This window comes from Aspergillus pseudotamarii (assembly GCF_009193445.1).
Source record: "Aspergillus pseudotamarii strain CBS 117625 unplaced genomic scaffold BDV38scaffold_27, whole genome shotgun sequence".
In the NCBI taxonomy this organism is placed as follows: Eukaryota; Fungi; Ascomycota; class Eurotiomycetes; order Eurotiales; family Aspergillaceae; genus Aspergillus; species Aspergillus pseudotamarii.
Genome location: NW_022475041.1, coordinates 264783 through 290421, shown reverse-complemented (window position 1 = coordinate 290421; position 25639 = coordinate 264783). Strand labels below are relative to the sequence as shown.

The 25639-nt window shown below is 48.9% G+C and overlaps 9 protein-coding genes across 9 annotated transcripts; 3 read left to right on the top strand and 6 right to left on the bottom strand.

Moving 5' to 3' along the window:
• Positions 1-53: 53 nt before the first annotated feature.
• Positions 54-1553, bottom strand: BDV38DRAFT_87306 (uncharacterized protein). Its single transcript, XM_032064075.1, has 4 exons — positions 1115-1553; positions 895-1057; positions 664-833; positions 54-589 (listed from the first exon to the last, which is right to left on the bottom strand). Exons 1-4 carry the CDS (start codon positions 1334-1336, stop codon positions 179-181), a joined length of 966 nt encoding a protein of 321 aa, XP_031913543.1. The 5' UTR covers positions 1337-1553; the 3' UTR covers positions 54-178.
• A 2606-nt stretch (positions 1554-4159) lies between these two features.
• On the bottom strand, positions 4160-4848 carry BDV38DRAFT_271325 (uncharacterized protein; the record flags this gene model as incomplete). The annotated part of the gene is made up of 3 exons (XM_032057292.1): positions 4160-4312; positions 4364-4735; positions 4798-4848. 3 exons carry the CDS (start codon positions 4846-4848, stop codon positions 4160-4162), a joined length of 576 nt encoding a protein of 191 aa, XP_031913542.1.
• A 1797-nt stretch (positions 4849-6645) lies between these two features.
• BDV38DRAFT_283026 (uncharacterized protein) lies at positions 6646-8818 on the bottom strand (the record flags this gene model as incomplete). The annotated part of the gene is made up of 2 exons (XM_032059946.1): positions 6646-7032; positions 7397-8818. The coding sequence occupies 2 exons, from the start codon at positions 8816-8818 to the stop codon at positions 6646-6648; spliced, it is 1809 nt and encodes a 602-aa protein (XP_031913541.1).
• Positions 8819-9257: 439 nt separating this feature from the next.
• On the bottom strand, positions 9258-10869 carry BDV38DRAFT_283025 (transmembrane amino acid transporter; the record flags this gene model as incomplete). The annotated part of the gene is made up of 6 exons (XM_032059945.1): positions 9258-9680; positions 9737-9901; positions 9956-10128; positions 10177-10368; positions 10432-10693; positions 10750-10869. 6 exons carry the CDS (start codon positions 10867-10869, stop codon positions 9258-9260), a joined length of 1335 nt encoding a protein of 444 aa, XP_031913540.1.
• Positions 10870-12194: 1325 nt separating this feature from the next.
• BDV38DRAFT_283024 (uncharacterized protein) lies at positions 12195-12563 on the top strand (the record flags this gene model as incomplete). The annotated part of the gene is made up of 1 exon (XM_032059944.1): positions 12195-12563. The coding sequence occupies one exon, from the start codon at positions 12195-12197 to the stop codon at positions 12561-12563; it is 369 nt and encodes a 122-aa protein (XP_031913539.1).
• Positions 12564-13309: 746 nt separating this feature from the next.
• BDV38DRAFT_292920 (FAD-dependent oxidoreductase) lies at positions 13310-14687 on the top strand (the record flags this gene model as incomplete). The annotated part of the gene is made up of 7 exons (XM_032062123.1): positions 13310-13360; positions 13425-13722; positions 13773-13827; positions 13879-14212; positions 14277-14310; positions 14361-14520; positions 14587-14687. Exons 1-7 carry the CDS (start codon positions 13332-13334, stop codon positions 14685-14687), a joined length of 1011 nt encoding a protein of 336 aa, XP_031913538.1. The 5' UTR covers positions 13310-13331.
• Positions 14688-15119: 432 nt separating this feature from the next.
• Positions 15120-16605, bottom strand: BDV38DRAFT_292917 (uncharacterized protein; the record flags this gene model as incomplete). Its single annotated transcript, XM_032062122.1, has 1 exon — positions 15120-16605. The coding sequence occupies exon 1, from the start codon at positions 16245-16247 to the stop codon at positions 15120-15122; it is 1128 nt and encodes a 375-aa protein (XP_031913537.1). The 5' UTR covers positions 16248-16605.
• A 2023-nt stretch (positions 16606-18628) lies between these two features.
• BDV38DRAFT_246817 (uncharacterized protein) lies at positions 18629-19051 on the bottom strand. Its single transcript, XM_032054603.1, has one exon. The coding sequence runs from the start codon at positions 18964-18966 to the stop codon at positions 18688-18690; it is 279 nt and encodes a 92-aa protein (XP_031913536.1). The 5' UTR covers positions 18967-19051; the 3' UTR covers positions 18629-18687.
• Positions 19052-21962: 2911 nt separating this feature from the next.
• BDV38DRAFT_271320 (major facilitator superfamily domain-containing protein) lies at positions 21963-23819 on the top strand (the record flags this gene model as incomplete). The annotated part of the gene is made up of 7 exons (XM_032057291.1): positions 21963-22096; positions 22149-22274; positions 22413-22525; positions 22637-22879; positions 22939-23083; positions 23151-23595; positions 23661-23819. The coding sequence occupies 7 exons, from the start codon at positions 21963-21965 to the stop codon at positions 23817-23819; spliced, it is 1365 nt and encodes a 454-aa protein (XP_031913535.1).
• Between the last annotated feature and the right edge of the window lie 1820 nt (positions 23820-25639).

Genomic DNA, 25639 nt, shown 5'->3' with positions numbered 1-25639 from the left:
GTAATGTACCTACTGTAGATCATTACGCTTTCGCAATTTGAAGTACTACGCAGGGAAGTCGTACCGCTAGAATCGACAGAATTCCAATCGTACTGTATGGGTACTATGGTGCTGACCACCCTCGGGACAGGCTTGGTTGGGTAAACCTTTTGTTTATTGTACCGACAGTATTCAAGTCTTAGACATACATAAATTTGAGTATGCGTTCAACATTGTGCCGTCCCTCCGTGTCAGGCTCCAGTTTAGCAATCCCCCCATTATTCTGCAACCATCCGACATACTCCATAGTTTGAAGGTCATAAAAGTCCATCCGAACCATATCGTGCGATCCAATTCTCTCCGCTCGCATGGAAGTGCCCAAGTCCTCAGTCCAGGCGAGGTCCTGCCTATCAGCAGGATGTCCTTTGCCTTCGCGTAACTTGGTGAACTTTACGAGCACATTCGGCTCTTCATTCTTGCCAGCATATAAGACATTCTCATTCTGGTAGTGCTCTGCTTTCGTAGTCCGCCGAACGGCATAGAAAGTGCTTTCCTGTGTGCTTTTGTCCCGGACAGAGAAGCGCATGGGATACATGGTTCCGAATTTGAACTATCAACCTGTTAGCCTTCGCATTCTCTGTTCATTCTTGCTCGATAGTGAGCTCCAAGCAAAGTATCACTTACCCGGGGGGTGGTTCCATCTGTACCTTCCCACACCATTTGGTTCTTGAGTGCAATGATCTCGCGGCTGCTGGCCACATGTTCTTCGCCAGAATGGGATTTGTTCAGTACATGGCGGGTGGCCCGTCTCGAAAAGTTCCCCCCTCCAGCCTCGGGTCGTTCAAGGACGTCCACTGTGAAACTTGTTAGTTCTTTTGCCTGTTGGTGGCCGTACGATAGAATTTCATCACTGACCATTGCCGACCATTCCCAGGTATGGCGCTGCCTGGTGGGGTGACTCCGTTTTGAGGATCTTGAATTGCACATTGGCGAAGTAGATGTCCTCAAATCGCCGGGGAATGTCTTCCCAGCCCTTCATCTTGCCAATAAGCTGAACAATATCGACCATTCCAATTTGCTACTTGAATTAGACATCTCCTTCTCAAGCCGTTTGTGTTCTTCAAGATACACTCACATTCATCACCCGCCAATTGTAGAAGGAGTGAACCGTAGGGCACCAAGCAGGGGGGCTGTACACGAAGTGTCCTATCAGTGGTTGCTCTCCGGTAGGGTTATGGGCATCAACAAGGGACTCACTTATTGCACAGCAAGGTGTCTCCGCCATCTGCGTGCCATGTGATCGAGTGATTTGAGCTACTGTGAGACTTTTCTGTCTTGGAGTTATTGGTCGTCTCATGGCTGGCACTCACGGAAGCCTGAAATCCAAAGCCTGAGACGGAGGCACTGGCAGCTGCCTTGAGCGCGGACGACTTCTCTTCAGTACTAGCACCGGCGATACTCGAAGTAGATTCTACTGAATGAAGCCGACCACCCAGTTGTACACGAGGGACAAAAACATGTCCTAGAATACATAAGCATCGTACATATATCTTTACTGAGCAAGGGGATGATTGAAAACTAATCAAACTTCTGGAAGAAAATGTCTGCGTCTTCCTTCTTTGCCTTTGGGTCTCGAATATTCTCCAGGTACTTCTTGCATTCTGCGGTCACTTCGAGGTCATCAACATCAAAGAAAATCTCGACCCGGGGAAACTAAACAGCAAGTTAGATCTTCTACGCCTCCAAGCAGATATAGTAAAATTCTCACCAAGTAGGCCACATGCAGACGGCTTTCGTCCTTGGAGGACGACTGTGCAAAAGAGCTAGAGTCAGACGTTGTGGCACCGGCTTTCACTCCAACGCTAATACCGAACGCTCCGCCGCCTCTGTCCCCGTTGCTGAATTAGTTATTGCACTGACGAAAAGATGGTTCAACTGGTACTGACGCGGAGGCTTCGACCGTTGTCTGACTGAAAGCATTGGATGCCATTGAATCAGCAATTGAACTCTTGGTCTCGAACACTTCAACCCTGGAGCTATCGCAGATCTGAAAACGTGGGATACGAAATTTGATCTAGGACGATTAGCCTTGTTGTACGGATGAAGTCTTGGTGCTAAGTGGCCGGGACATACTTCAGGCTTCTTCATATCGCCAGGCACATCTTTAGGAACCTCAAAAGTGACATTGTAGTCTGGAATGGCTCTTTCCTTCAGGGCAAATGCTGGTCGAGGAAAATGGTTAGGTCAATAAACTGCACTGCATCTGCACCAATAAAGCGACCTTGACCCACCGGTATATCTGGCTCGACGGATGCTGGTAGGGACAGCTAATTTATCATTCGTACCCCCTCCTTCGAAAAATTTACCGTTGAGAAGGTCGTTGTTTCGCATCACAATTCCCCATTGCCGCTCATCCATATCCGCCGCGTGACTTGACCCATCGGTTAGACTGGCGTGGTAAGAGTGAGAGAACCACTTACGTGTCTACCTTGCCAGCGGAAGCCTTCCACTCGTCCTTTTTGATTGAAGATGTCAACTTGTTCAGAGAAGGATTCAGGAAGGGCATTTGCTGGGACTGTGGTGACATTAGCAAAATGATCAAAGGGGTTATTGATCAAGACCTAGTACTGTTTTGAGGTCGAGCCCTTCCTTCAGAAAGGCAGCTGTGCCAGCGTCCATGCCTGTCCAAATAGATTCCACCTCGCCCGGCGCTATCAAGTAAACGTTGAACGAATCCTGAATTTATCAGCTTCCTGAGGTGGCAACAGTCACGGAGCAACCCCTACAGCCGCCGATTCCCCGTTTAGGTTGGCGTAAACGTCAAAGGTGGTGTCGTCTGGGACATCGGCACCATCTTTGTCACAGAACATCTGGTTTACACTATGCATAAGTTAGAGGAATTTGCATAGTGATTAAAATGGGTAGTCTCCAACCTACTATTCCTTCGGCAGCCGCTTGTTTTGGATTAAGTACCATCGCAAATGCTGTAGTGCCGCTTCCTGGAAGGTTTTCGGAACTATAGCCCTTGATGTTGGAGTGGCCCCCCTCGACTTGAGATCGTATTTTTGGAGGGTAAGAATAACTATCGAGACACTTTGGTCAGTCACGATGAACCGAGCGAACGGACGGGCTGTCCTACTATCAGGTTCACCCATTGTGGTTGAGTTTTCGCGTGCACACCGGCAGATTTCAAGATAAGACTCAGGAAGTGCGGTTTCCTAAAAGGCCAGCGAGAAGCAAAACCGTAGATTTGGTTTGGGGAAGATACATGGTGTCTTAAGTACGGGCAAGATCGCTGGCAAGAATCGTACATGAACACCTAGTTTACCTCAGTATCCTCAACGGATTTCTGTGACTAGCTCCATCTGGTAATGATCCTCGCCAGCTGAGCATAATTTCAGCCAGCTGTGCTCATCAACTCTTCATATGCCCAATCGTTCCACCCCACGTCTTGCCTGCATGGGTCTCTGCATACTCAGAGAGGCGGGGTGAAACCTTTGGGACTGATCATCGTCATGTTCATCACGCAACGAAACACGCCTCGACCATCGAAGGACGAAGGAGCCAGGTTGACAATACGACAAGCCAGCGTTCTTAAGGAATGTAGGTGACATGGTCAGCTGCAATGGCGATGAACTCAGATGCACTGGAAGCACAATCGACTGAGGTTTGCGCTCTTGGTTCATGTTGTGGGGCTGGCGGGGACGGATCGGCAATGACGTAGCTATCTACTAGCTGCGAATCATTACTGAATAGGCGAGTTTTGGTATTCGCTAGAATCGCTACGTGGTGTTCTATGCCGAGAACTAAAGGTCCACAACTGATGGAAGATCAAGCCATTGGTTCGTCCTACCGCATCTAGTGAGCTACTCCAGAGTACGTAGTCTGAAAAGGGAGCGTAGGCTAGCCAACTAGCCGGTATGTTAGCGGTCCCGTACTTGGGTTGAATGTGCAGACGAATTATATGGTTCTTGGAGATCTACACGCTGTTGTATATATGAGCCTCAGGAGTATTTTCGTCTGGTGCTGCTAATAGTTAATTAGTTATACAGAACATACATGTATATGACTAAGCAATACATGCAGGATACCAGAAGGGGTCTTTTACAACCACGCCCTTGATATTCATTCATCACAGCCTGTACTGCTCCTGGGTCAACTAAACACTAGTCCCTCCGTTCTAGCAGCTGTCTCCCCGGACAATCACATTCCAGTTGTCCGAATGGAAGTCCTGGCCGGAGAGCTTCACACCTCCTCTTTGGCAATTGTTGAGGATGACCTGTGCTCCATCCGCGATATTGTTGAAGCTGGGGAGGGTCTTCGTGAATGTGTTCTATTCAACACGTCAGTACGTCTCTTCGATATACTCTAGTACGAGTCTCACATCATTGCACCACCAGATGGCAGCGCCCCACGAGCAGCTCACTCGTCCACAGTTTCCAGGTCCAGGTCCGTTGGACGGCTGTCCAGAGACCCCCCGCAAGTGTTTGATACCGGCTTCGATGTCACCCCGTCGTGCCTTTGGCCAATTGTTGCACTTGATGTCGTCCCGTTTGCCAAATGCCGTCACCTCCCTCTTGTCCAACACTGTGGCAAAGTCATCGTCGTAGTTGGGGTTGATCTCTAACAGCTGCGCGTGGACTTGCTGGACTGTTCCATTGAGGATGACCTTGGGTCCTCCTGGAGCCGTCTCAACCTCCCAGGACGGCTCCTGAACACCATACCCAGGGATCGGAGACTCATCTAGCGCCTTCGCCTGCAAAGAAGTGTTAGGAAACAGTCTAAGCTACCGTGCTCTTACCAATTCGAAGGACGTACGGCTGCCACAAATCCCGCGGCAAGGATAGAAGCCAACTGTGTGAATTTCATGGTAGCGACGAGATATCTTGTCTCGACCACCAGTTGAAAAAAGGAATAATGAAGAATTCCGTTGAATCAATCCACAGATGTGAGTCAACGGCCTCCCTTTTATATTTGGTCCATTGCTATCTGATGTAAATTTTTGTTGTTCATCCAGCTCCACTGGAATTCCTGAGAACCCAACATGGCTTCTTCTCAAGACACTCTGGATCCATTTACTCGCCCCCAAAATGACTAACAAAGAATCCTGAGCAAGTAATTGGAGGCCAATATATGACATCCAAGACATGTAGCTGGTAGATCCACATAAGCCTCATCGAATGGAACTGGACATTTCCACGACGACGTTGCTCATGTCAGCCCTGGAATGAAGTGGACGACCATACTCCAGAAAATTCAAAAACTACCTACCGCTCATGGTGGGAACCTTTACTCCATGCGAGCATGGGACTATCTGACTGAGTCCAGCGGCCATGCCTTGGGAATCAAGAGATTTCCCCAAAGTCTCCTCCCAAACCTTGCGCCGCCAATTCTGTGAAGGTCTGGACAGAGTGCCGCATATGCTCCACCAAATATAAGAGGATTCACAGTCAACCGCCAAGATGCACCAGGCGGCGGAATATACCAATGTGGACATTTCCTCGCACAATCTCCGGTTTCCTGTGGGTTGATTCTGCAACAATATTGCTGCAAGTGGGGCATTTGGGAAATCCTGTTCGCCGACATTGTGCCGGAACGGATCTCGAATTATCCAGGAACCCTGACTCTGTTGATCCAGCCATACACACTGGGGCATGTTTTCACAGCGCCCCGCTAAGGCTGTAATTGCATGATAATGGAGGTTGCTCAGGAGGTTTTTTGCTGAAGATGACCCACTTACGGAGTCCTCCCGGCCCCCAAATCGCCAAGTGGGCTGCACGCTAACATGGAAACTATTTGTCTTTAGTTTCTTCTTTCCTCGCCGTCAGCTCTACGAGCTGCGAGGGAACTTAACAAATGGGCTAGATCGAAATTTGAAAAGTCTAGCTGGTTGAGTGCTATCCAGGGAAGAGTGAGGTATTGGTAGTGGGCCGAATTTCCAGGAAATTATCAGGTCCAGACATAAAATGTTAAATTATAGTGCACAATATCATCTCGGTTTAATTATTAGGAAACTGGATAGTAAAGTATTCGACTGGTGATTGTGTCCAATGACAGACGTCTAGGTAGGTATAGTACCCACAAGACGCTGATATTCGTTGGCGCCGTCTTAATGCAGAAGATTATGGCCAGAATCTGCGATCGGACCGAATTGTTGCCACTGTCAGTCATCTCCAGATGCATGAAAATAGGGACATCGGGATGATATACCTGGGAATGAGGTATCATACTTCCTCTCGTTGGTTTTCCCAAGGTGATCATAGGGCTTCCGCTAAGGTGGAGCAGCAGCCAGCCAATCAAACCCACTATGTTTGCTTGCAAATTGGAAGATTGCCCTCGACTGTAGCGCTTAAAAACCTTCAAGAATCATGTTATGTCGTTTTGCGGCACGCATCCAGTATGCCACGCTCGTAATTCCCCTCAGCGGAACGTGTCACAGATTCGTTGTAACAGCTGTTTGACATCCTCTTCAGGGAAATAGCATAGTAGTCCCTCCATCACCACAAGCACTGGTCCGTCAGTGGGAATTCCATGCATCCAATTCTCATGGAGAACGTCAACTCCTAGTGCAGAGTAATCTCAACCAAGAAAGGATGTAGGTTGAACCTTTCTTCCTAGCGCAATGACGTCAGGAAGGTCAATATCAGCCCCCCGAGTGTTTTCACACTATTTCACACGGTCTATCCGGCTATCCAGGCCACGTGCTAGATGCAGAACAGTGGTGTCCGGATTATGCTTCAGGAAATCCGAAGTCAATCGGTCGAAATGGCTCGTTCGAAGAGCGATGCTCGCCATCTGGTTTGGTGTCATAGTCATCTTCGTGACATCGAATTTAAGCCGCTCTGGTGCATCTTTAGTGTATGGATCGCCGAGACTGGGTCGAGCGGTGGAGAATTCATAGGCTTGGGCAATCAGAGTAATGAGGAGGGTCTGCGCAACGCCGCTGAGATCAACCTTTGCCCCCTCGACTACCCTATCCTGTTCGCCCGACGGCGAAACATTCTCACTTGTGCTGTTACTCGGATCATCATCTGTTTGTATGGCCGTCTTTGTCTGCCATACAGCAGCTTCTCACTCTAGACTGACTAGCTCAGCCTATCCTTATGGGGCATTCTGCGACAGACAGTTTGATCATAAGATGTTATTATGCGACCATCAGGGTCATGACAAGGTATGGTCTGGTAATGACCGAGTTCCCAGCATCCACAAGCTTAAGTACTCTGGTGGGTTCAGGTGGCAGTGCACCGAGTGGGTCTATTGAGTCCGTGAGGAGTTTGACGAGCTGTTCTTTGCGGAGAGTGATGCAGCTTTAGGATTATTGAACGGATATTACTCGCTTAAGACAGCACAGACCAGGATTTATTAGTGCCAATATTACTGTTATGATTCACAGGTTGCGGTACGTATTTTAGCCCACCCTTAACCTCCAATTCTTGTTCAACATTAACTCTAGCCACGTCATATGTGTCAATCCAGCATCGTGAACTTCCCATAACTCTTCCAGGAGCTCGAGAACCCACAGTGTGGGCACTAAGCGATTCGTCGAGTATACCTCTTTGAGCCTTTGCCTGATCTGATTGCGCTGAAAGGTGTCAAGTGATGTCATTTCTGCACCAGCACTCAACAGTGGTACGGCCTGGATGTTCACATAAGGTGAATTGGACTTGATTTGCAATATAAGCTCAACGATCTCAATTGCGAGCTGGTGTATGTAATTTTCTGTCTGGGTCAGTTTTTGGCTGCTAGGTTGACAGACCCCAGGGGTTCCGCAGAAGCGGTACAGCAGGAGAAGACCATGTTTGCGGAAGGCTTCAGTGAGTGACTTGGCCATCGCGTCGGTTTCAATGGATTCGTATTCGTTCAGACGCTCCTCGGAATAAAGTTCAAAGACGAGGTCACGACCACCACCGTCCACGATCACTCGGCAGTACCGACCGACCTGTCCGAGGAGATGATAGAGGTCTATCGAGTGAGTGGTAATAGGGTGAAACGTATGACGAGCTTGCTTCACGTATGTCTCAAGTGAGCTGTCCCGTTCAATAGGATGATCTACGGGGTCCAAGCAAAAGGCACAAGCCATATCCCAGTAGACATAAATCCCCATGGTGAGGTGATCTAACTCCTCGTTGTTCGCATCCCTCTGCTTCAAGATCATGTCCGCTACCGCTGGTGCGGCGAGAAGGTGCTCCCTTCCATAGTCCGTGGGGTCCATTGCCATCCACGACGAGGACATGCCGAGCATCAGGAGGGTAAGAAAGCACTGTGATAAAGAGCTGCTGCGGGTTTGGAGTTCCTGTCGCAACGCCGAAAGTGCCTGACCTCGTTTTGCCAGGCTCACTGACATTTGAGGCTGGTGGAAATATGCTTCCTGTGCTGCACTGGCGGACTGAAGAAAGTGGGCCAGAGACGGAGAACTAGCCACATATTTGAGGATAGGGAATGAAAAAGGGTTGTTGCTGGAATCGACAGACAGCATCTGACTGGTTGCCTCAAGCCAGTAGCGCATTAGCCGTGCATCAACGTTGGTGTCTGCGATTGGCGCCAGGGAGATGGTTTTCACGGGGGAATCCGCCAGCCACGGAACTTCGACCTGCCATTGAGCGGTGCGTAAGGTGGGCTGGCAGACGGACCCTCGCCGCTGGCAGCGCTGACACACAGGAAACGTCTCATCGCACTTGACTTTTCGTTGTCGACATTCGCGGCAGCCCGAGCGGCTCCTCTGTCGCGTGGGTAAGGACTCTAGCGTATCGAGGGGACGGGATCCGATGACCGACTCGGACCTGACAGTATTCCGGCAAGGTTCGCCTGTTGAGGCGAATCGGACTCGGTAGACTGTCATGGAAGGGCGACAAATCTATGAAATTCTTCTGCGTTGCCCTGGCAATGAATGCCTGGCCTGGACAGGCTGGGATCACCGGTGGTGTTTTTTGATGATGAGAACGGCGGTGCGACTGACTTTTTGAATTATGATAATTAGGGTTCCCCGCAATGCGGGGTCATGTTATCCAGGACTGACCCAGGAAACGACCTTTACCAGCTAAGCTGGACACTGACAAAACACCAAATTTCCAAGAGCAAAGAGCAATTAAATCGACTAACCAAAGAGGTTTGATGTTACCCCCACTTGCCTCTTTTGGCCATTAAGCGAGAGGCTCCACTTTGGCTTGTCGATGGTCTTGCGCCAACCCTGTTATCTCTCTCTCTGTGTGCAAACCCTACGAAAGATTGGAGAAAGATTGGAGAAAGATTGGTCACTTGCAGTTGTCATAATCGGCTCGCTATACAGAGTTGGAATTGTCTGCACAAGACCAGGCAGCCGAGCCGCTGGACTCTTTATAACTATCAATGACTTCCACAACGGAGCCATAAGTCCCGGCCACCATGAGAAATGTTCCCGAAAGGATGACAAATAGACTCCAAGCGAGCATAAAATACCAGCGTAAAGTCCGTTCCCGCTTGTTCCCTTTCCAATTATCGTACAGCCACATACAACCCATAGGCTGGAACGACATCAATGTACCGAACAGCGCACCAACAAGGGATACTAGGCTATTAAAGACAGGTATAGCGCTGGCGATAATATAGGCGATAAGAGTCGCTCCCAATGTGCAGCCAAGCCAAGTAGCCCAATGCTGAAAAGTATTCGCGGTCAAATGTTCACTGCCTTGAAGCAGGCGGACGAAAATGTACTTGCTCGACACCTTCTCGCGAGCGAATTAGATCAAAACACCAAACATTCCATGTACGGAATACTCACATGAGAAAGAATGATTGTCGACGCGAGAAGACCAGGGATGGCTATTCCGTATGTCACTTTCTTCATAAGAACTCCAGCAGACCCGAGAGCCGGCGACGCGACATATGACCCGCAGAAATAGTATACTACCACACCGATGCTAAGATATGTGCCGGTCACAACGGTCTGGCATATAGTCAGTGACCTAGCATAATGTTTAGGGTCGCGCATTTCGGCTACAATCGCAAAGAACGCGCTAGTGCCCGAGTACGCGAATACCAAAGTGGAGATTGCTGAAGCAGCTTCTAAGAACGATGGCTTCTTGAACAGCTCGTAGTCAGATTTCCATGGGCCCTCCAGTGGTGCACTTGCGGGTCTATCTTGGATTCCAACAGCAATAGTAAGGGTAATGACTGCAACGGTGTTAGTGAGATCATCATATGGCTCTACTTGCAGCTTACTGGCTCCCAAGATACTGAAAAGGCCGATCCAGGCAATCCAGCTGATGCGGCCCAGTGTACGAATGCTGGTCAAGCAGAATGTTACAATGGCGGCAACGGCCACAAAGACTGATGTGCAGGTTCCGTGCATGGATATCGCATTCAACGCTATTGAAATACTGAGCAGCCCCGAACCCGAAACGAAAATCCAGTCTGATCCAGCATTAGTGGGTATCAACTCAGCCGTGTCTACTAACAGGAAATGTAGATTCTCACAAATGCAGAATGTGGTCCCCAAAAACACTCGTCCGGTAACACCGAAAAGCTTGTAGCCGACATCATCGATAGCATAAACCTCTGGATGATTGAGCTTAAATGTCCCGACCACAAACATCGACCAAATGGTGATTGCTGCGACGGCCAAGAGACATAGCACTCCGGGTATGAGACCTAAAACGTCAAAGGCAGCAGGAATGGATAGGACTCCGAGCCCAATCATCGTCTTCGTCATGAGAATCGAAGTGGCAAACCATCCTAGCTAGAGGGGCATTAGCTGGTTTGCGAAGACGTGAGTTTTCACCAATATATACTCACACCGCGATAGTTAGGGCCATTGTCTGTCATTTCCCCGAACACAGCATCGGTGATTGTGTCACGCACAGAGGCGGCTCCTGAAGGAGAGCCTCCAAGGCACTCCATATCTTTCACCTCCATTTCGCTAGGTATGCGTAGATCCAACGCAGACACAACACCAGTGGTACAAGGGAGATATGGGGGGGGGGGGGGAGAATGAAGTGGACTCGTCCTGGAAGCAATTGGCCATGGTGGTCTCCACGAAGCTTTTTAAGTCTTTCTCAACATAGTTCTGGGCGTATTGGCAGGATGGTCTCGAGACGGGCTAGTTCCGGAGAAGACGTGATCAGAACAGTATCCCCGCACGTCCTATAAAATTCATAGGAATAGCCTTATCCATAATCTCCACACGAGAACTCCAGGATCGAGGCTGCGGATGTACCTAAACTTTGCCACTTTCCTAATCGATCGATTTACCGAGCCCCACTTGCATAACGCTGATATGGCTCTGGTTTTACCAACCTTCGCGTAGGAGCATCGCCTTATTTTAGGACATCTGGGTCCGTCCTGCTGACCGATGTGACTACGGATGTTGTACCGAAGGGTTCTAGGTTAAGGAGTGAGCGTGATCTATTTCACTAGATGCCTGCGTTAGGCCAGTCCTATCGATAGGCCTGTTAACAGAGCATTGCCCCGATCGAAAGCCAAGTCCACCTACCTTGTTTTCGCTCATCGTGACTTCTCAAGCCCGAAATACTGCACAAACAAAGTAGTGCCCCTTGATCGATATGGGGGCATTACGAACTACGCACCCGAACAATGATATCTGACAAGCCCAGAGCAACTGGATATGCGGATCAACGACATTATCGTCTTTAGCTAGAGTGAAGACTATGCCCATGGCACCTACACAATGCCTCATGGGCGGGGGGTTTGCCCAGGCCAACCGTCTATTGTTGTTCGGATTCGCACCGATGATCGGCATGAAGGCTCGGCTGAAACAGTACCCCTGGGGAGCGACTACTTGCCAAGCTCTTTCACTGGAGCGCTTGCTGCATTGAAATGATTGGATCTAATGGTGCTGGGGTTAGGTCCATGCTCCCCGGCGGTTGTCAATGCAGCTATGGACCGTGTCATGATGCCAGGTATGGCTGCTAAGGCAGTTCTGGATGGCCCGTTGGGATATTTTGGTCAAGGCGATGCAGCTGCCTACGGCCACTTTGCTTGGTGGGCGCTTGTCGGACGATCTGGTACCTTTCTCCGTGGTTGGCGTTGGTGACCCTATGATGGGCGTTGCAAAAGCACGCGGTGAACTTAAAAAGGGACTCAAAGCCATGCAGCTGAAAGTTGAAGACAGACCCGCTTAGCGCCGTGCCACTCGAACAACCATGCAGACTTCTATCGGAATGTGCAGAAGTCGGTCAGCGTACCGGGTTACTTATTGCTCTTGATGAGGTATCGTCACCATGGCACATCTTGTTACGGCCTATACTGCAGGAATCGCAGGTGCTAACATCAAGGTCTCCCGGGTTGGCGGATTCACTAAAGCACGATTATTGCGCGATGCAGCTGTTGCGCTTGATATGATGGTGGCCATCGACGACACGTGGGGGTGTGCGCTACCAACGGCGCAAAATATCCGAATGGCGGCTTCTACACCCCCTAACAGACTACGTGCAGTTGATGTTTTCGCGGAGTGGACATCCCCAGCGCTCACTGAGAATCCGAGAATGAAATCGCATGGTCTAATCACCCACCCGAGCTTGCCCGGTACTCGATTTGGGACCATCATTGTAGACATACTGGGTGAGCCTTTGTTTTACATCAAGGCATAGGCTATTTCTACCTACATCCTGTAGTACCTCACGTTGCCTCAGCTCGGTTTAATCATATGAAAATACACGCGGGAGTGTTGCTATTAGCCTAATCTTTCGAAACGGGAGTCAAATATAGTTTTGTATGCACCAAGACGAGCAGTAGTGGATTGAAGAATTGATATAAGTAGTAGACCGATATAGAAATAATGTCGCTTATCCCAACCATCAAAGGCATAGAAGCAAATGTTCAAGGAAGTCTATACAGTTCGCTTCCAGTGTTACAGATGCCACATCCAACCGACGTTCGGAACCAGATGCCGGGGACTAAACCAGCAGACTCCCGCTCATGGTGGCGATTCGGACTCATCTCCACTTGGCTTTACATTTTCCCCGCACACTAGATAGACCAAGCGTATCCACGCCTACATTTTGACCCTGCGAGATAGGTAGTCAGCAGAGTAAATAGCTCGGCTCTCTCCCGGGGGTGGTCGCATAATCTTGACCCATCCAACTTCAGGTGTATCCTTGCGCATTCCTAAAACGGAAGATAAGCGAGGCAGTCCCTTTATCTCCTGGCACATGGGCGTTTTGGGCTTTTTTGTACATTCCTGCTCATGGGAGAGATACTCGGTCCAGCCCCCGATAGGTGTTTCCCCGAATTACAAGGTGATGCACCAGTGCCCGCATGTGACCATCGTGGCGATTATAAAGCGCAATGTTGTCTCGCTGTACCATGCTCCTATAACTAGTTTTCTACATAGATCAAGCAGGTAGTGTGCAACCAGAATGGCTCAGATAACCATCGTTGGGGCGGGGTATGTGAGTTCCCTCATATTCAGATTTCCATGGCTGACGGACGGCGATGTTTTTCACTCGCAGGATTATTGGCATGGCAACTGCCTCCATTCTCTCACGAAACCATAAAGTCACAATCGTTGCGAGGAACCTCCCCGGTGATCAGCCAACAATTGAATGGACCAGCCCATGGGCCGGTGTCAGCTTCATTGCTGGAGGTTGCGCTTCTGCTCGCGAAGCCAAAATGCAACTCGATGCATTTGCTGAGCTGTGGCGCTGGAGCATTGCTTACCCGGACTCGAGCATTAAACAGATTACCATTGAGGACTTTCACGACGACAAAACAGAGGAGGATATTTGGTGGAAAGATTACATGCCTGAGGTATGCTTGGAGTGATTGTCCAGGTGCATGGACTGAACAACCTCTTCTAGTTCCATTTCCTTCCTCCGGAGACCTTTCCCCAAGGTGCAAAGATTGGAACTTCCTGTGGGTCAAGCACAAATTGAGCGAAATGGACTGAACTAATATCAACATCAGACAAGTCTCTCATTCTCAGGCCTGACATCTTCCTCCCTTGGTTCAGGAACAAGCTAGAAAAGTCAGGTGTACAGTTTAAACGGATGGAGCTCAAGTCTTTGTCAGACGCCCGTGGACTCGGTCATGATATCTTGATTAATGCTACCGGATTTGGGTCACTCACGCTGCACGATGTTCAGGATCAGGATCTCGAGATGGTCCGAGGCCAGACTGTCATTGTGAAGAGCAGCTACAATAAACTGTTCATGCATGATACCGGCGAAACATACACCTATGCCATCCCTCGCTTAGACGGGACGGTAGTGTTAGGTGGCACAAGGCAAAAGGATTCAGTGTAAGACCCGCTAATCTAATTTTTCCGCTTGTGTCGTTCATCGCTACTCACATATATACCACAGCTCTCCCGACGTGGACTGGGACCTTGTGCGGGATGTAAGCATACTTCCGGCTCCTTTCTGGAGGAATGTTGACTTGAAATACAGATTTTCAAACGGATCAATCAGCATTTGCCGCAACACTTCTCAGCAAATCCGAGTGACAATAATATCATTGGACACAATGTGGGCCTTCGCCCGTCTCGAAAGTCTGGTGTCCGCATTGAAAAAGAGCTGCGCGACGGGCAAAAGATAGTTCATGCATACGGTACGTTCCGCACAGTCATATGCGAGTGATCATAGCGCTCAGGATATCTGACACATTATTCTTCAGGTGTTGCGGGAGGTGGTTACATATTCAGCTTTGGAATTGCACGCGCCGTTAGGGATCTCGTAGAGGAATTCCTGTTTCCTTTCCCGGAGGCTAAGCTGTGAGGTGACTCCCTCGATCGTTTCCAAGTTATGTCGAGCAAAAGCGCATGTAAATATCCAACTGAGGTGGTGGTGTTTTATTTTGAACAAGGAAATGAGCAGCGAACTATATATGGTCTACCTATTGCTGCGCCATGTAAATATTTATTACCGGCCGCCTCTTATTCCTACTATCATGGAGGCTATGTCAACCCTCAAGGAGCATGTAAAGCTTGTGGTGCTGTCGGAATATGTACAAGGGATACTCGAATAGCAGTGAAGGGTACATATCAAGTCGTACGGTTAACTTGAATGGTGATCAAATGTGATGATTGTATTATTGCATCCAGCAGACTCTTGAAGGATAGACCAACGTTTCGAATTCGTTTTCATCCCGAGCCCGCTCGCAGTTTAAGAACCAAAATCCGTAACTCCCTCCTTCTGCAAACACTCAACTCACAACTTCTGCTGTCGTTCCTTGGCTAATTTCAAAATAGCATCACTCACAGTCAAGTCAGTCAGACTTACACCAACACTTTTGTAAATGATGAGTCCCTCGGCAACAAAACGGTCTGTCTTTTCGACGGCCATCTCTCTCGTAGACTGCGGGGACAATTTTCCACTCCTCAACGCAAGAATCTCACCCAGCTCAATGACGTCCTTGGCGTTCGTACGACTCTTGACAAGCTCCCCGGAATTCGTGAGGGCAAATTCTCGATCATCGACCAGGATGGCACCATCATCCTTACCGGTGAGAAAGTTATACCCGGCATTGGGTGCGACGGCAAGATTCAATAACTCAGGGTCCAATTCGATCATGTCGGCCTGCCAAGAGCCAATCGCGGAGATCAATGGCTGTCGACTGCCTCTGTTGGTGACATAGCTCGCCGGGAACAGGGGTTTCTTGGATGGCGTCGTGCAGAAGATACAATCGACGTTGCGCAAGCGAAGCTGCAGCTTCTGTTGGAAGTCGGCGGCATTGTTATCGATAAATTCAAAGGAGCAATTGGCGTTCCAGCGCGCGGAGTTCTCCGCAGAGACCGTAGCAATCAACTGCTGGGCTTGGTCTCTCATCGGACTGACATATGTGATGCTCTTCACTTCCGACCCCCTTAGCATGAGGATCAGTCGAGTATGCCACAAGGCTTGCATGCCACTACCGAAGATAATAATGTCGCCCACATGTTTCCTCCATGAGAAGGGAACCATGACATTCATCGAGGTGCGGTAGCCGGTCACTTCTTCGGAGCTCAGGAGCCCCTTCGGATAGCCTTTCCCGTCAACCAGAACAATGACGCCATGTAGAGGGTCCTTCTTGCCATCTGGTCTAGTGGGAGGTTCGACAGTTATTTTGGTCCCAATACCTGTGTCAGATGTGAAGGGCCGGAAGAGGGTGTTTTGCCCGTTGGGACGATTGGCAACGCTTGGCATAGGTTGGTATTGACGTTCACCGTTGACGGAGAAGTCTTCAAACGTTCGCTCCACCACTTGCCGAAACCCAACTGTTTCTGCTTTCGAGAGATTGATCAACAAGCCATGGACCGTGGAGTTATCCAGGATTCGAATCTCGGACATTTCAGACATTTTGTAGTCTTCAGGGTTGGAAAAATGTTGATGAAAAGCGCAGATCACAGAATTCTCTTAGAATAACTGGCGCTGGATAAAGAGAGGAAATGTGAAGCAATTTAAGTGCGGGTTAGAAAGAGGACGGAGCCTCTCAAGGCCCTCGGGGTGCCGAGTTGATAGCCATGAGTGAAGCCATTGTCGACCGGGATGCGACCGGAAAGCCTCCCGACAAACACACCCCAGAGTGCGGTAGCGTATAGCGTAAGATGTGGAAGAGATCCAGATTCCAGTTGACATAAGTAGCGAATTGAGGGAAATCGGGTCCAAGTGGAGCCTCTCGCCTGTTGGCCAAAAAGGGTAAGTTTTGTTGCAGTAGTGTCACGCATCACCGGCAGCGAATCCCGATATTAGGATATCTCCGACATAAAACCTCGCCTTTCCCACCACGGGCCAGCTGCCGATCTGACTCGGTTATCAATGCATTGGATGGCCCATGAATTTTTCCGTCCGAACTGTATTACTAATAGAGCACGTGACTATCATAGATCCACTCTCTTACAGCCTAGATATCAAGCTAGTACTAATACAGTATAATTGAAGGCGGTCAGCTGCTCAGCCAATCAAATATCCAATTCACCGGTGGGAGGATATTCGTTGCAAACCTGAGTCGGTGGTAACCCTACATGCAATCCTGAAGGTACTGCGATGAGTGAGTAGGTGAGACATGATACTGTCGTAGTTAAGCATGGCCAGCGGGGTGAGATCATCATTTGCTTTGTAGTATATTGCAATCACCTAGCACAGGCTACGCCTATCCTCCTCCATTGCACAGAATACTGCCTCCCCTCTTCTCACAAATATATAGTTCGACACCATGTCCCTCATCATAGCTTGTGCTTATCCAACGGTCTGCTTCCAATGCCACTAGAGTCTCTTCGAGCGACCTGAGCCAACATGATCTTGACACCTAGCCCCATTCGTTCTTCTGGAGCTAGTTGAGCAGCAGCCTTACTGATGACAGTGCCAGCCAGGGGCAAGTTGGCAGTCATCCCGTCAATCCTAGCGCTGAGAACTGCCGACAAAACAAAGTACGGGTTCGAGAGGTCGTCCATTAACTTCAGGGCAAACCGATTGTGTTCAACTCGGCGGAGTGTGATCCTTTTCTTTTCCCATCCCCACGCCGCACACTCACCTCCACTCTAAATCCCCGTGGAGACACGATTGTAGCTGATATTATTGTGTAAGGAAAACGCCAGGACTGCAGGAAGACGCTTCACCACCCCGGCGAAAAAAGGCCTCCACGCCTTCCAGAATCTGGGCGTCCTCTTGCCCCTCCAAGGGATTGATAGATAGATGTACATGGGCTCGGCGTGTAACTGTTCCAAAGAGAGCCCCACGGTCGCTAATGCACGGACCACGGCCTCGATTAGATTGAGGTATGTCCGATCTTCGGAGGCCACGCTGGTGAACGGATGCTCGCAGTGGATTGCCTAATACTCTACGGCCTTGCCCTCTTCCTCTCTGGGTCGTACAAACATGGCTTCCACCTCGAAACCCATCAGGAGAGCAGTCTGTGTCGCGCTCCAGCGGATCATGCAGAGCGCGAAGTCTGGACCGCGCACATCCGGCAATTGCGATACCATGCTTATGAACACGGTCTACATTAACCACAGCCAGAGTTCCGTTGGAGCCGAACTGACAGTAGGCGGTGCTGACATCTGGCCGGGATGAAGCTTTCCCGTGGGGCTGGCGTCCTCGGCGAGCCGATCGTCCGGAAGCAGATGAAGAATAGCACTGGTGATCTAGAGGAGTTGACGTGCCGAAGCATGTCGGAGAATATCTCTCGTGGGATCATGCGGTCAAGGACACTGGGGAGTGGAGCTCGCAGCGGTACTATTTCGGCGTTGAACCCACTTAGTAGATCGAAGCTCCACTGGCTGTTATGCAGGAAGATCCCTGTTAATCAACGAGGGGCACATTTGGATACCTAATTCTCATATGGTGCTCTTCTATGGCAGCAATCATGGTCTACGGAATAATCAATCGTGTGTATCTACCATGCTTAGGATTGTAACAAACTAATCTGTGCATGCTATCCTGTACAGGCTAAACAGCACCGAGCGAGTAGCCAGAGAGAAGAGGGTGCTTAGCCACTCCATACATAGACTGATATTTGATGTATCTGGGCTAGTACACTCAAATGTTGACCCTAATGCCAGCCCTCTGATCGCGTGAGTGGATCTCTGGGGAAGGCCTCGGACACACAAGACTGTATATTAGAAACCAAAGCCAACGGGATACGTCTGCGCGACAGAGATTTTGGATTGGATGAGAGCAGTCAGATCACTATTATATGTCTCCAAGCAATAAGTATGCCCTTTTGAGGAGGCACCACCAACTTATATGATATAGCACTAGAAACCGCCAACCCTGTAGTCATTGTTTTCATCTAATCTGTCTAATCAATACGTTCAATAAAGGCATGGTTGGGGACGTTCGGAGTCTTGATTAGGTACATCCCTGCAGTACCGGGTGTTGGGATACCTTCATGACAAATGTTGACATGATTCCACAGGAGACCTTTGTACTCACGGTTTTCCTGTCTCTCAAGCAGAATCTGAATAGTGGAACCAGGTGGGCAGTGTCGGTCAACATGCCAATGACCCTTGACGAACATATTACAGTTGACCCGCCACCAGGCAGTGTTGCCAGACGATGTGGTCATCGTGAACTCCATTCCACCATATTGGGGACAGATATTATATTGTGGAGTAGGACCGACGTCCGCCAACCGTTTAGCGACATCGCTACCGTCATGCGAGGCAGTTCCTCCAACATTTGTTTCCTTCAGTTTCAGTGCGTCAAGTGCTTTCTGAAGCTCTGCTTTCTCAGCCTCGAGCTTCGCTTTCGCAATTTCCCATTCCTTACCCTGGTTGGACTTCTCAACTTCACACTTGTTTGTCATATCATTCATGGTACCAGCCTTCGTCTTCCCAAATTGAGCTTGTAATGCTGAGATAGCACTGGAGGTCTTGACGTTGAACTGGTCCGCCATCCTCTTTTCACATCTAGCTTTCTCTGTCTGACCGAAGGTAGCTCGCATTCAGCCTTCAAGGCTTCGGAAGCGGCGGCAGTGTCGCCATTGTACTTCTCAGCCAGCTTTTCTTTCGCCGTCAACACTCGAGGTTTGACTGAACGTAGCCTTCTCCTCTTCACATCGGGCTACAGTCCCCTTTTCGCATTAAGCCTTAGCTGCCTCCACGGGCTTTCCAGAGCCGCCCTCCGGTGCCGGCCTACCCTCTGTGCCGCCCTTTTTTTCCACCTACAAGAAGTTATTACCTGAGGCGGTGCTATGGTCCTGAGTAGGGACTAGAAAGCACTGGCCTCGGGGAGTCCAGCTCTGCTGCGTAACAAGAAAGCCAACCGGATCTCTGACCTGGTTGAGTTCGTGCAAGACCTCTACAATCCAGAAACCTCAGTGGATATTGTTGTTCTGCGCCCGAAGAACCAAACGATCGATAATGTTTCTCCGTCATTTGAGTCGCATTCAGGGAATTATAGTCATCTGGGCTATGTTCAAGCTATGGAACGGAAATATCAGAGTATCCTTGCACGTCTTGAGATTGATAACGAAGGGGTAGACTGTAACGCGCATGGGATCGTATTTGCGCGTCAACGAATGTAAGGGGGTTATACGAGGAACTCGTGGTACCTGGCTTAGTTACAGTTCGGATATCATATAGTTCAGGATTCGCTCCGTCAAGATGTAAATTAAGTATATAACCATAATTCTGACAGCACCAGTCCTAATCCGTATTGAAGGTGACCAAGGCAAGAAAGAAAGCTGGATAAGAGAAGAACACTGTAAGATTCCAAGTTCACTCTAAATTTAATATTGTTATCTTGGCGTCTACTGCACTCCGGAAATCATAGAATAAGTCAAGCTAGCTACGCCCATTGGCTTATCATAGTAAATCCTTAAAGCATTCGGCATCTTAGAGGGTGGAATGTAGATTGTGCTTCTACTCTAGATATATATTTGGCGTGACTTAAGGTAGTATAGATGGTTGTCCGAATTGCTCTGACATCTAATTCATATACAGCCTATACCTACAGCCGAGTAAAGAGGCAAATAATGGTAGGATATCATATGGGAGTGGTCAGTAGCAGGACATTAGGAGACAGCTGAAGCTCAGTGCGCCAGATCGAGGGGAGGGGGAGGGGCAATGCATTTGTGGTTGTGATTTTAATGTAGGTAAAGAAGCCGGCCAGTCTGCGAGACGCAATAGTTTCCGAGGTTATATGGTCTTGAGATGCCGACTCCGTTCTCTGGGTGCGGAGTCTCATAGCGGCTACTTCGCAACAACAGTTCTCCTGTGGGGACTGTGACCAGTTATGAGGCAAAGTTTTGGCTAGTTGTGACAATTATCAATCAAGTAGGAAATCGCAGAGCGAGAGATAGAGTAAGCGCTTTATCAAATAGAAATCCTGAATTTATCTCAGATCCGAATACTTCTATAATACATAGACCATCGTCTATGCACTTATCCATAACATCTCACAGTGATCCGCAGACTACCTATATCCACTTATGGTTTGTTTCAAATTGTCCTGCATATGTGATGTGAAGGAATGTAGTGGCCGAACATACACGTATACGCTCAATATTCTCCAACATGGAATGGGCAGGATGTTTCCATACGAATTTAGTAAGGAGTCGCGGCTATATACAGTGGCTAGATTGATAGCAGGTTTCATACTGCAGGCTGGGGGTGTTCAGTTTGCGACATAGGGTGCAGTCCTCGACGTCTGAGTAATGTGCTTGGGCTGCCGACTTGGGTTCCATGGCCCGGACGCGCGTTTTATGGTTCCTGGGCAGTATTCAACGATGGAAGGCGGAGCAAATGAGAGACGTAGGAGTGGCGGTCAAAACTTGGCATGTTCGATACCTGCTGTTATTGGGTACTCACATTCCTCGCTAATGAATGTTGTTCTCCTCTACTGCTCAAGCTTCGTAAGTAGTTGAAGTTGTATCCATAGGCCCTCATGTTAAGCGTGGTGATAGACTAGAGTCGCTTAATGCGTTTGTGGGTGCTAAAGCAAATTATAGAAGAGATACGCTACCTTGGCTTTGCTGAACAGGATTGTATGGAAATGGTGAGGGAGGTAGCACTTGACGAATAGTAATCTCCACGAAGTCCCTAGATGCTCTGTGCATGAACTCTAAGGTCCCTACACCCTACCCCGCATCTCCGTGATAGTTAAATGCCGGACCCTACTGTGGAGCAACCTAAATGCTCGGCACTGCCAATCATCACTTGTGCGTGTATTTTTATACTGGTGTGCTAGATATTTTGTGCGGGGTTCCCCGTATCAGGATCGTCTGGAAGGCCTAGCCCTGATCAATGCATAGATTGGCTCCAAAAGACTCGCGATACGCAGCTCCACCAATGCGGTTATCTACCCCGTGGGGTAAAGGGGACAAACCTAACCAGGAGGGGTTACTATGTAGGCTCTTCGCTTATGGCAGCTGCTATATGTCCTAGACTGAGTGGCAATGAGGAGGTATAGCCGTGGGGCCGAGGGTAGCTATGTAGGCCGTCAATACTATGGGGGGTGGCAAGACTACTTGAACCGCCGATCAGCTAGGAAGGGAAAAATGAAACTGAGGTTTGTTGAATCCTTTCTTTTGACCTAAAACCCGCGAAAGGTTCCTGTATATCCTCTGCCAGAATGAAAAACAAAGACAGCTCAGCAGAAGAGATTGAGGATGCGGGTTCCCATCCACTTAAGGTCATAGGTTTGATCAATGACGGAGACGCTGATCGTGTTCCACAGTGGACGAAGGAGGAGGAAAAAAAGCTTGTGTAAGTATATCACTCACGGCTCTTGTTCATGGATGGACTAACAACTGCTTAGACGAACAATTGACTGGCGCGTGTTCCCAATGCTATGCACCATCTTCGGACTCTCGCTATTAGACCGTACAAACATATCCTCCGCTTACATTGCCGGCCTCGGAGCGGATATTCAGCTTTCACAAGGGTGGGTTATACGGATGGATCACAGAATTGTTGGAACCTAATGTTCACAGATCACGATACAACATCGCGCTTCTTGTCTTTTTCATCGGTAGGCGCAACTCGTCCTCGTGGAGTGCTAGATACATCTAACCAATATCAGGATATGGCTTATTCGAAATCCCATCGAACCTCGTCATCCGCCGTATTGGTGCCAGGGTGTGGCTGAGCTTCCTGATTGTATCATGGGGCGCTTGTGTCCTCGGGATGGGCTTTGTTCATAGCTGGAAGACCTTAACCGTCTGTCGTGCGTTGCTAGGGATCTTCGAGGCTGGACGTATGATTCTATTCCCAATGATATCACCTACATATAGTAACATTAGGCAGTCTTCCCCGGTGCAGTCTTCATCATCGGATCCTGGTACCGGCAGTATGAGACGGCCACGAGGGTCTCACTGTTCTATATGGCCGCGCTGATTGCATCTGGATTCGGACCGATCCTGGCCTACGTGTTCTCTTTGATTCGAGTTGGGGATGGAATATACACACAGGGTTGGCGGTGGATCTTTATCATCGAGGGAATTGCGACCATTGTGGCCGGGATTGCAGCCGCGTTTTTTCTCGTGGAGTGTATGCTCCATTTACCTACACTATTGAGCCCTGTGAGAATCAAGGCTGACCTTATAAAGTTCCCGATAGAGCAAGCTGGTTGACGCCCCGACAAAAACAGATTGCAATCGCTCGACTATCCGTTGATAAGTCGGAGAAAGAGTACAAACACCCCAGCTTTAAGGAGGCGATGGTGATGATATGGGATTGGAAGATTATCATCTTGTAACGTCCTCCCATCCCTAACGTCTACCCCTCGTCGCTATATACTCATCTGAACTCATGTATATAGTTCAATCCAGTACTTCATCGCCGCCTCAAGTGTCTACTCAATTGCCTACTTCAAAACCATCATTCTCCGAGAAGGAATGGGCTTCAGCTACGCCCTATCTCAAATACTCTCGTCACCGCCATATGTCTTCGCCGTAATAATGTCGCTGGTTATGGCCTGGCTGTCAGATAAGTATAAAATCCGCTGGGCTATCCTGGTGACCCAATCGCTTTCCGCGGTCGTTGGGCTCCTCATCACGCTCTACAGCGGACCACCAGGCGTTCGTTACTTCGGTCTATTCATCGCCGTGTTCGGAACACAGGCGAATATACCAGGGACGCTATCATATGGGCAAAGCCAGATCCCAACTGTGGAGAAACGCGGTGTTATCGCGGCCGCAATGATATCTGTAGGTGCTGCAGGGGGAATTGCGGGGTCCACTATTTTTCGGACGCAGGATGCGCCGGTGAGTGTCCTCCTGACGCTTTAATCTTCTTCTCCTCCACGTTGGCACTAACGTTGCGTCTGCAGAGATATCTCCCTGGCATGTGGGCTACAATTGCGATGCAAATGCTATATACCGTTGTGACATTGGTCTTTTCGTTTTACCTCAGGCGACAGAACCGCCTTGTGGACGAAGGGAAGCGAGGTGACTTGGAGGGCGTGTCAGGGTTTCGATATGCCCCTTGAGCAGGCTTGGGTAATGTTATGAAGGCGCGAGCAAGCCATAGAAGACGAAACATCTGTGATACTCTCTTGAACCCTCGAAAATGCAGCGGTTTTTGAGAATTTATCACAATGAACGCGTAATTGCTGGCAACCTAGAGGTCAAAATTGGTTCCATTTTATCGAAGTTTTGGTGACCTCTAGAATTCAGTCTCCAAGCCCAACTAACCCTCAGTCAGCGCCCCCTCGGCCATATTGCGTCTCGTATCGGTTTTCTTTTTCGAGTAATTAGTTGAACCCCGTTCTCGTGTATTTAGTGCAGGCTAGCAGCTGGTTTTATGAATCAGGCGGTAGTACTTCTGTCGTTGTAGCCTCGATTATGTATGCAATTTCCGACAATTGCACTTGTAATAAAAGCTGAATTACGAATAGGTCTCTGCAGTAACAATATATAATCTACAGTTTCCTACCCAGTTTTGGGATGCTGGGTACTAGTCCACTGTGTGTTGCATTAAGTTACACATTCCGGATTGTTCGCTTTCCTTTACCGGTCAGCTTACACAATCATAAACGAGCAGTAGATCCACGAGGAATATGTTGTTCTGCTGGTCGGAATGCGTAGCTGTGGGAGTGGCTAATGCTGGCCTTAGGAACCTGTGGAAAGAGCATGCATTTTTCAGACCTTAGACTAGCTTTAGCTAAGGCAGCTTCTTTTTTTAAAAAAGAACACCTATATAAGTCTTTTGCTTTCTTTAATTACTTTACAATGGAAACAAGTACTTAAATTTTATGTTAGTTTAATAGTTTTAATTAATTTGACTTCTAAGGCTGGAAACAATGTATAGTAGAGGAGCCGGGGATCTTGGTCCGTGCTCCAAGCAGCCCCTTCAGCGTAGTTTCCTGCTTTTGTATTCCCTAGATGCTTTAGATCAAGATATGTTTCAGATACTGAATTAGTAGGTCCAGGTACTACTAGGGCTTATACGTCTCTAGCACCAGCAAGAGGGGATGATCTTTCTAGGGTGTTGTCCATATTCCCCGATGAGCAAGCTGTCTTTCTTCACAACGCGAAAGATAGAAGCTGGTGTTTCAGAAATGAATCCCTGTTCGATCTTCTGAGTCTAAGGCCTAGTGGGATTTTGGCACTACAGGGCTATATATATCTCGCCCCAGACGAAAGCTTCTTTCCTGTCAGTCTAAGCTGACTGCTTCAAAGTATTCACATGATGGAAAATCTAGAAAGTGCTCTGATAAGGGTTCGTGATAGACTGGCAGCTTTATAGGACTTTCAATGTATGGAGGTCTGTTATAGGCCATGGCTGAGCTATCAAGAAATTGATACAGGCTACCAAGGTTGCTTTTTAGGAAGTCAAATTTCAAGCACATGGGGTGTCTTATAAGTTTTACATCCCTTCGCTATAGAGAGCATGGATACGCAGTTGCATCCCTTTTCATGATTAACTACAATCAGTTCATCGCATGTCCTGTCTGCTTACCTCCACGGGCGTAATCGGACCGGTTGTTGGATGTCAGATAGTCCACCCACTAACATCCCGCAAAGTTGTCAGATTCTGGAGAGCGACTCAGCGTGTCGTGCAACGGGAACCAGGGGATTGGTGCGCCGCCTCTTCGTCGCATATACGACTAGCTCCGAGGAATCAACTTGATGCACGTATAGCGTGAGATGGGCTCTTATGGGACTAATTCCGTTACTTTTGTCGTTGGGAAAGGATTTCGTATGGCAAGGCCCCCTCCCAACGGCAGAAGGTGTTATTTGATAGGTGTCGGTTGTGTGAGGCCATTGCATCCTTGGCAAGCCATTTCACGGCTGCCGAGACTCGCTC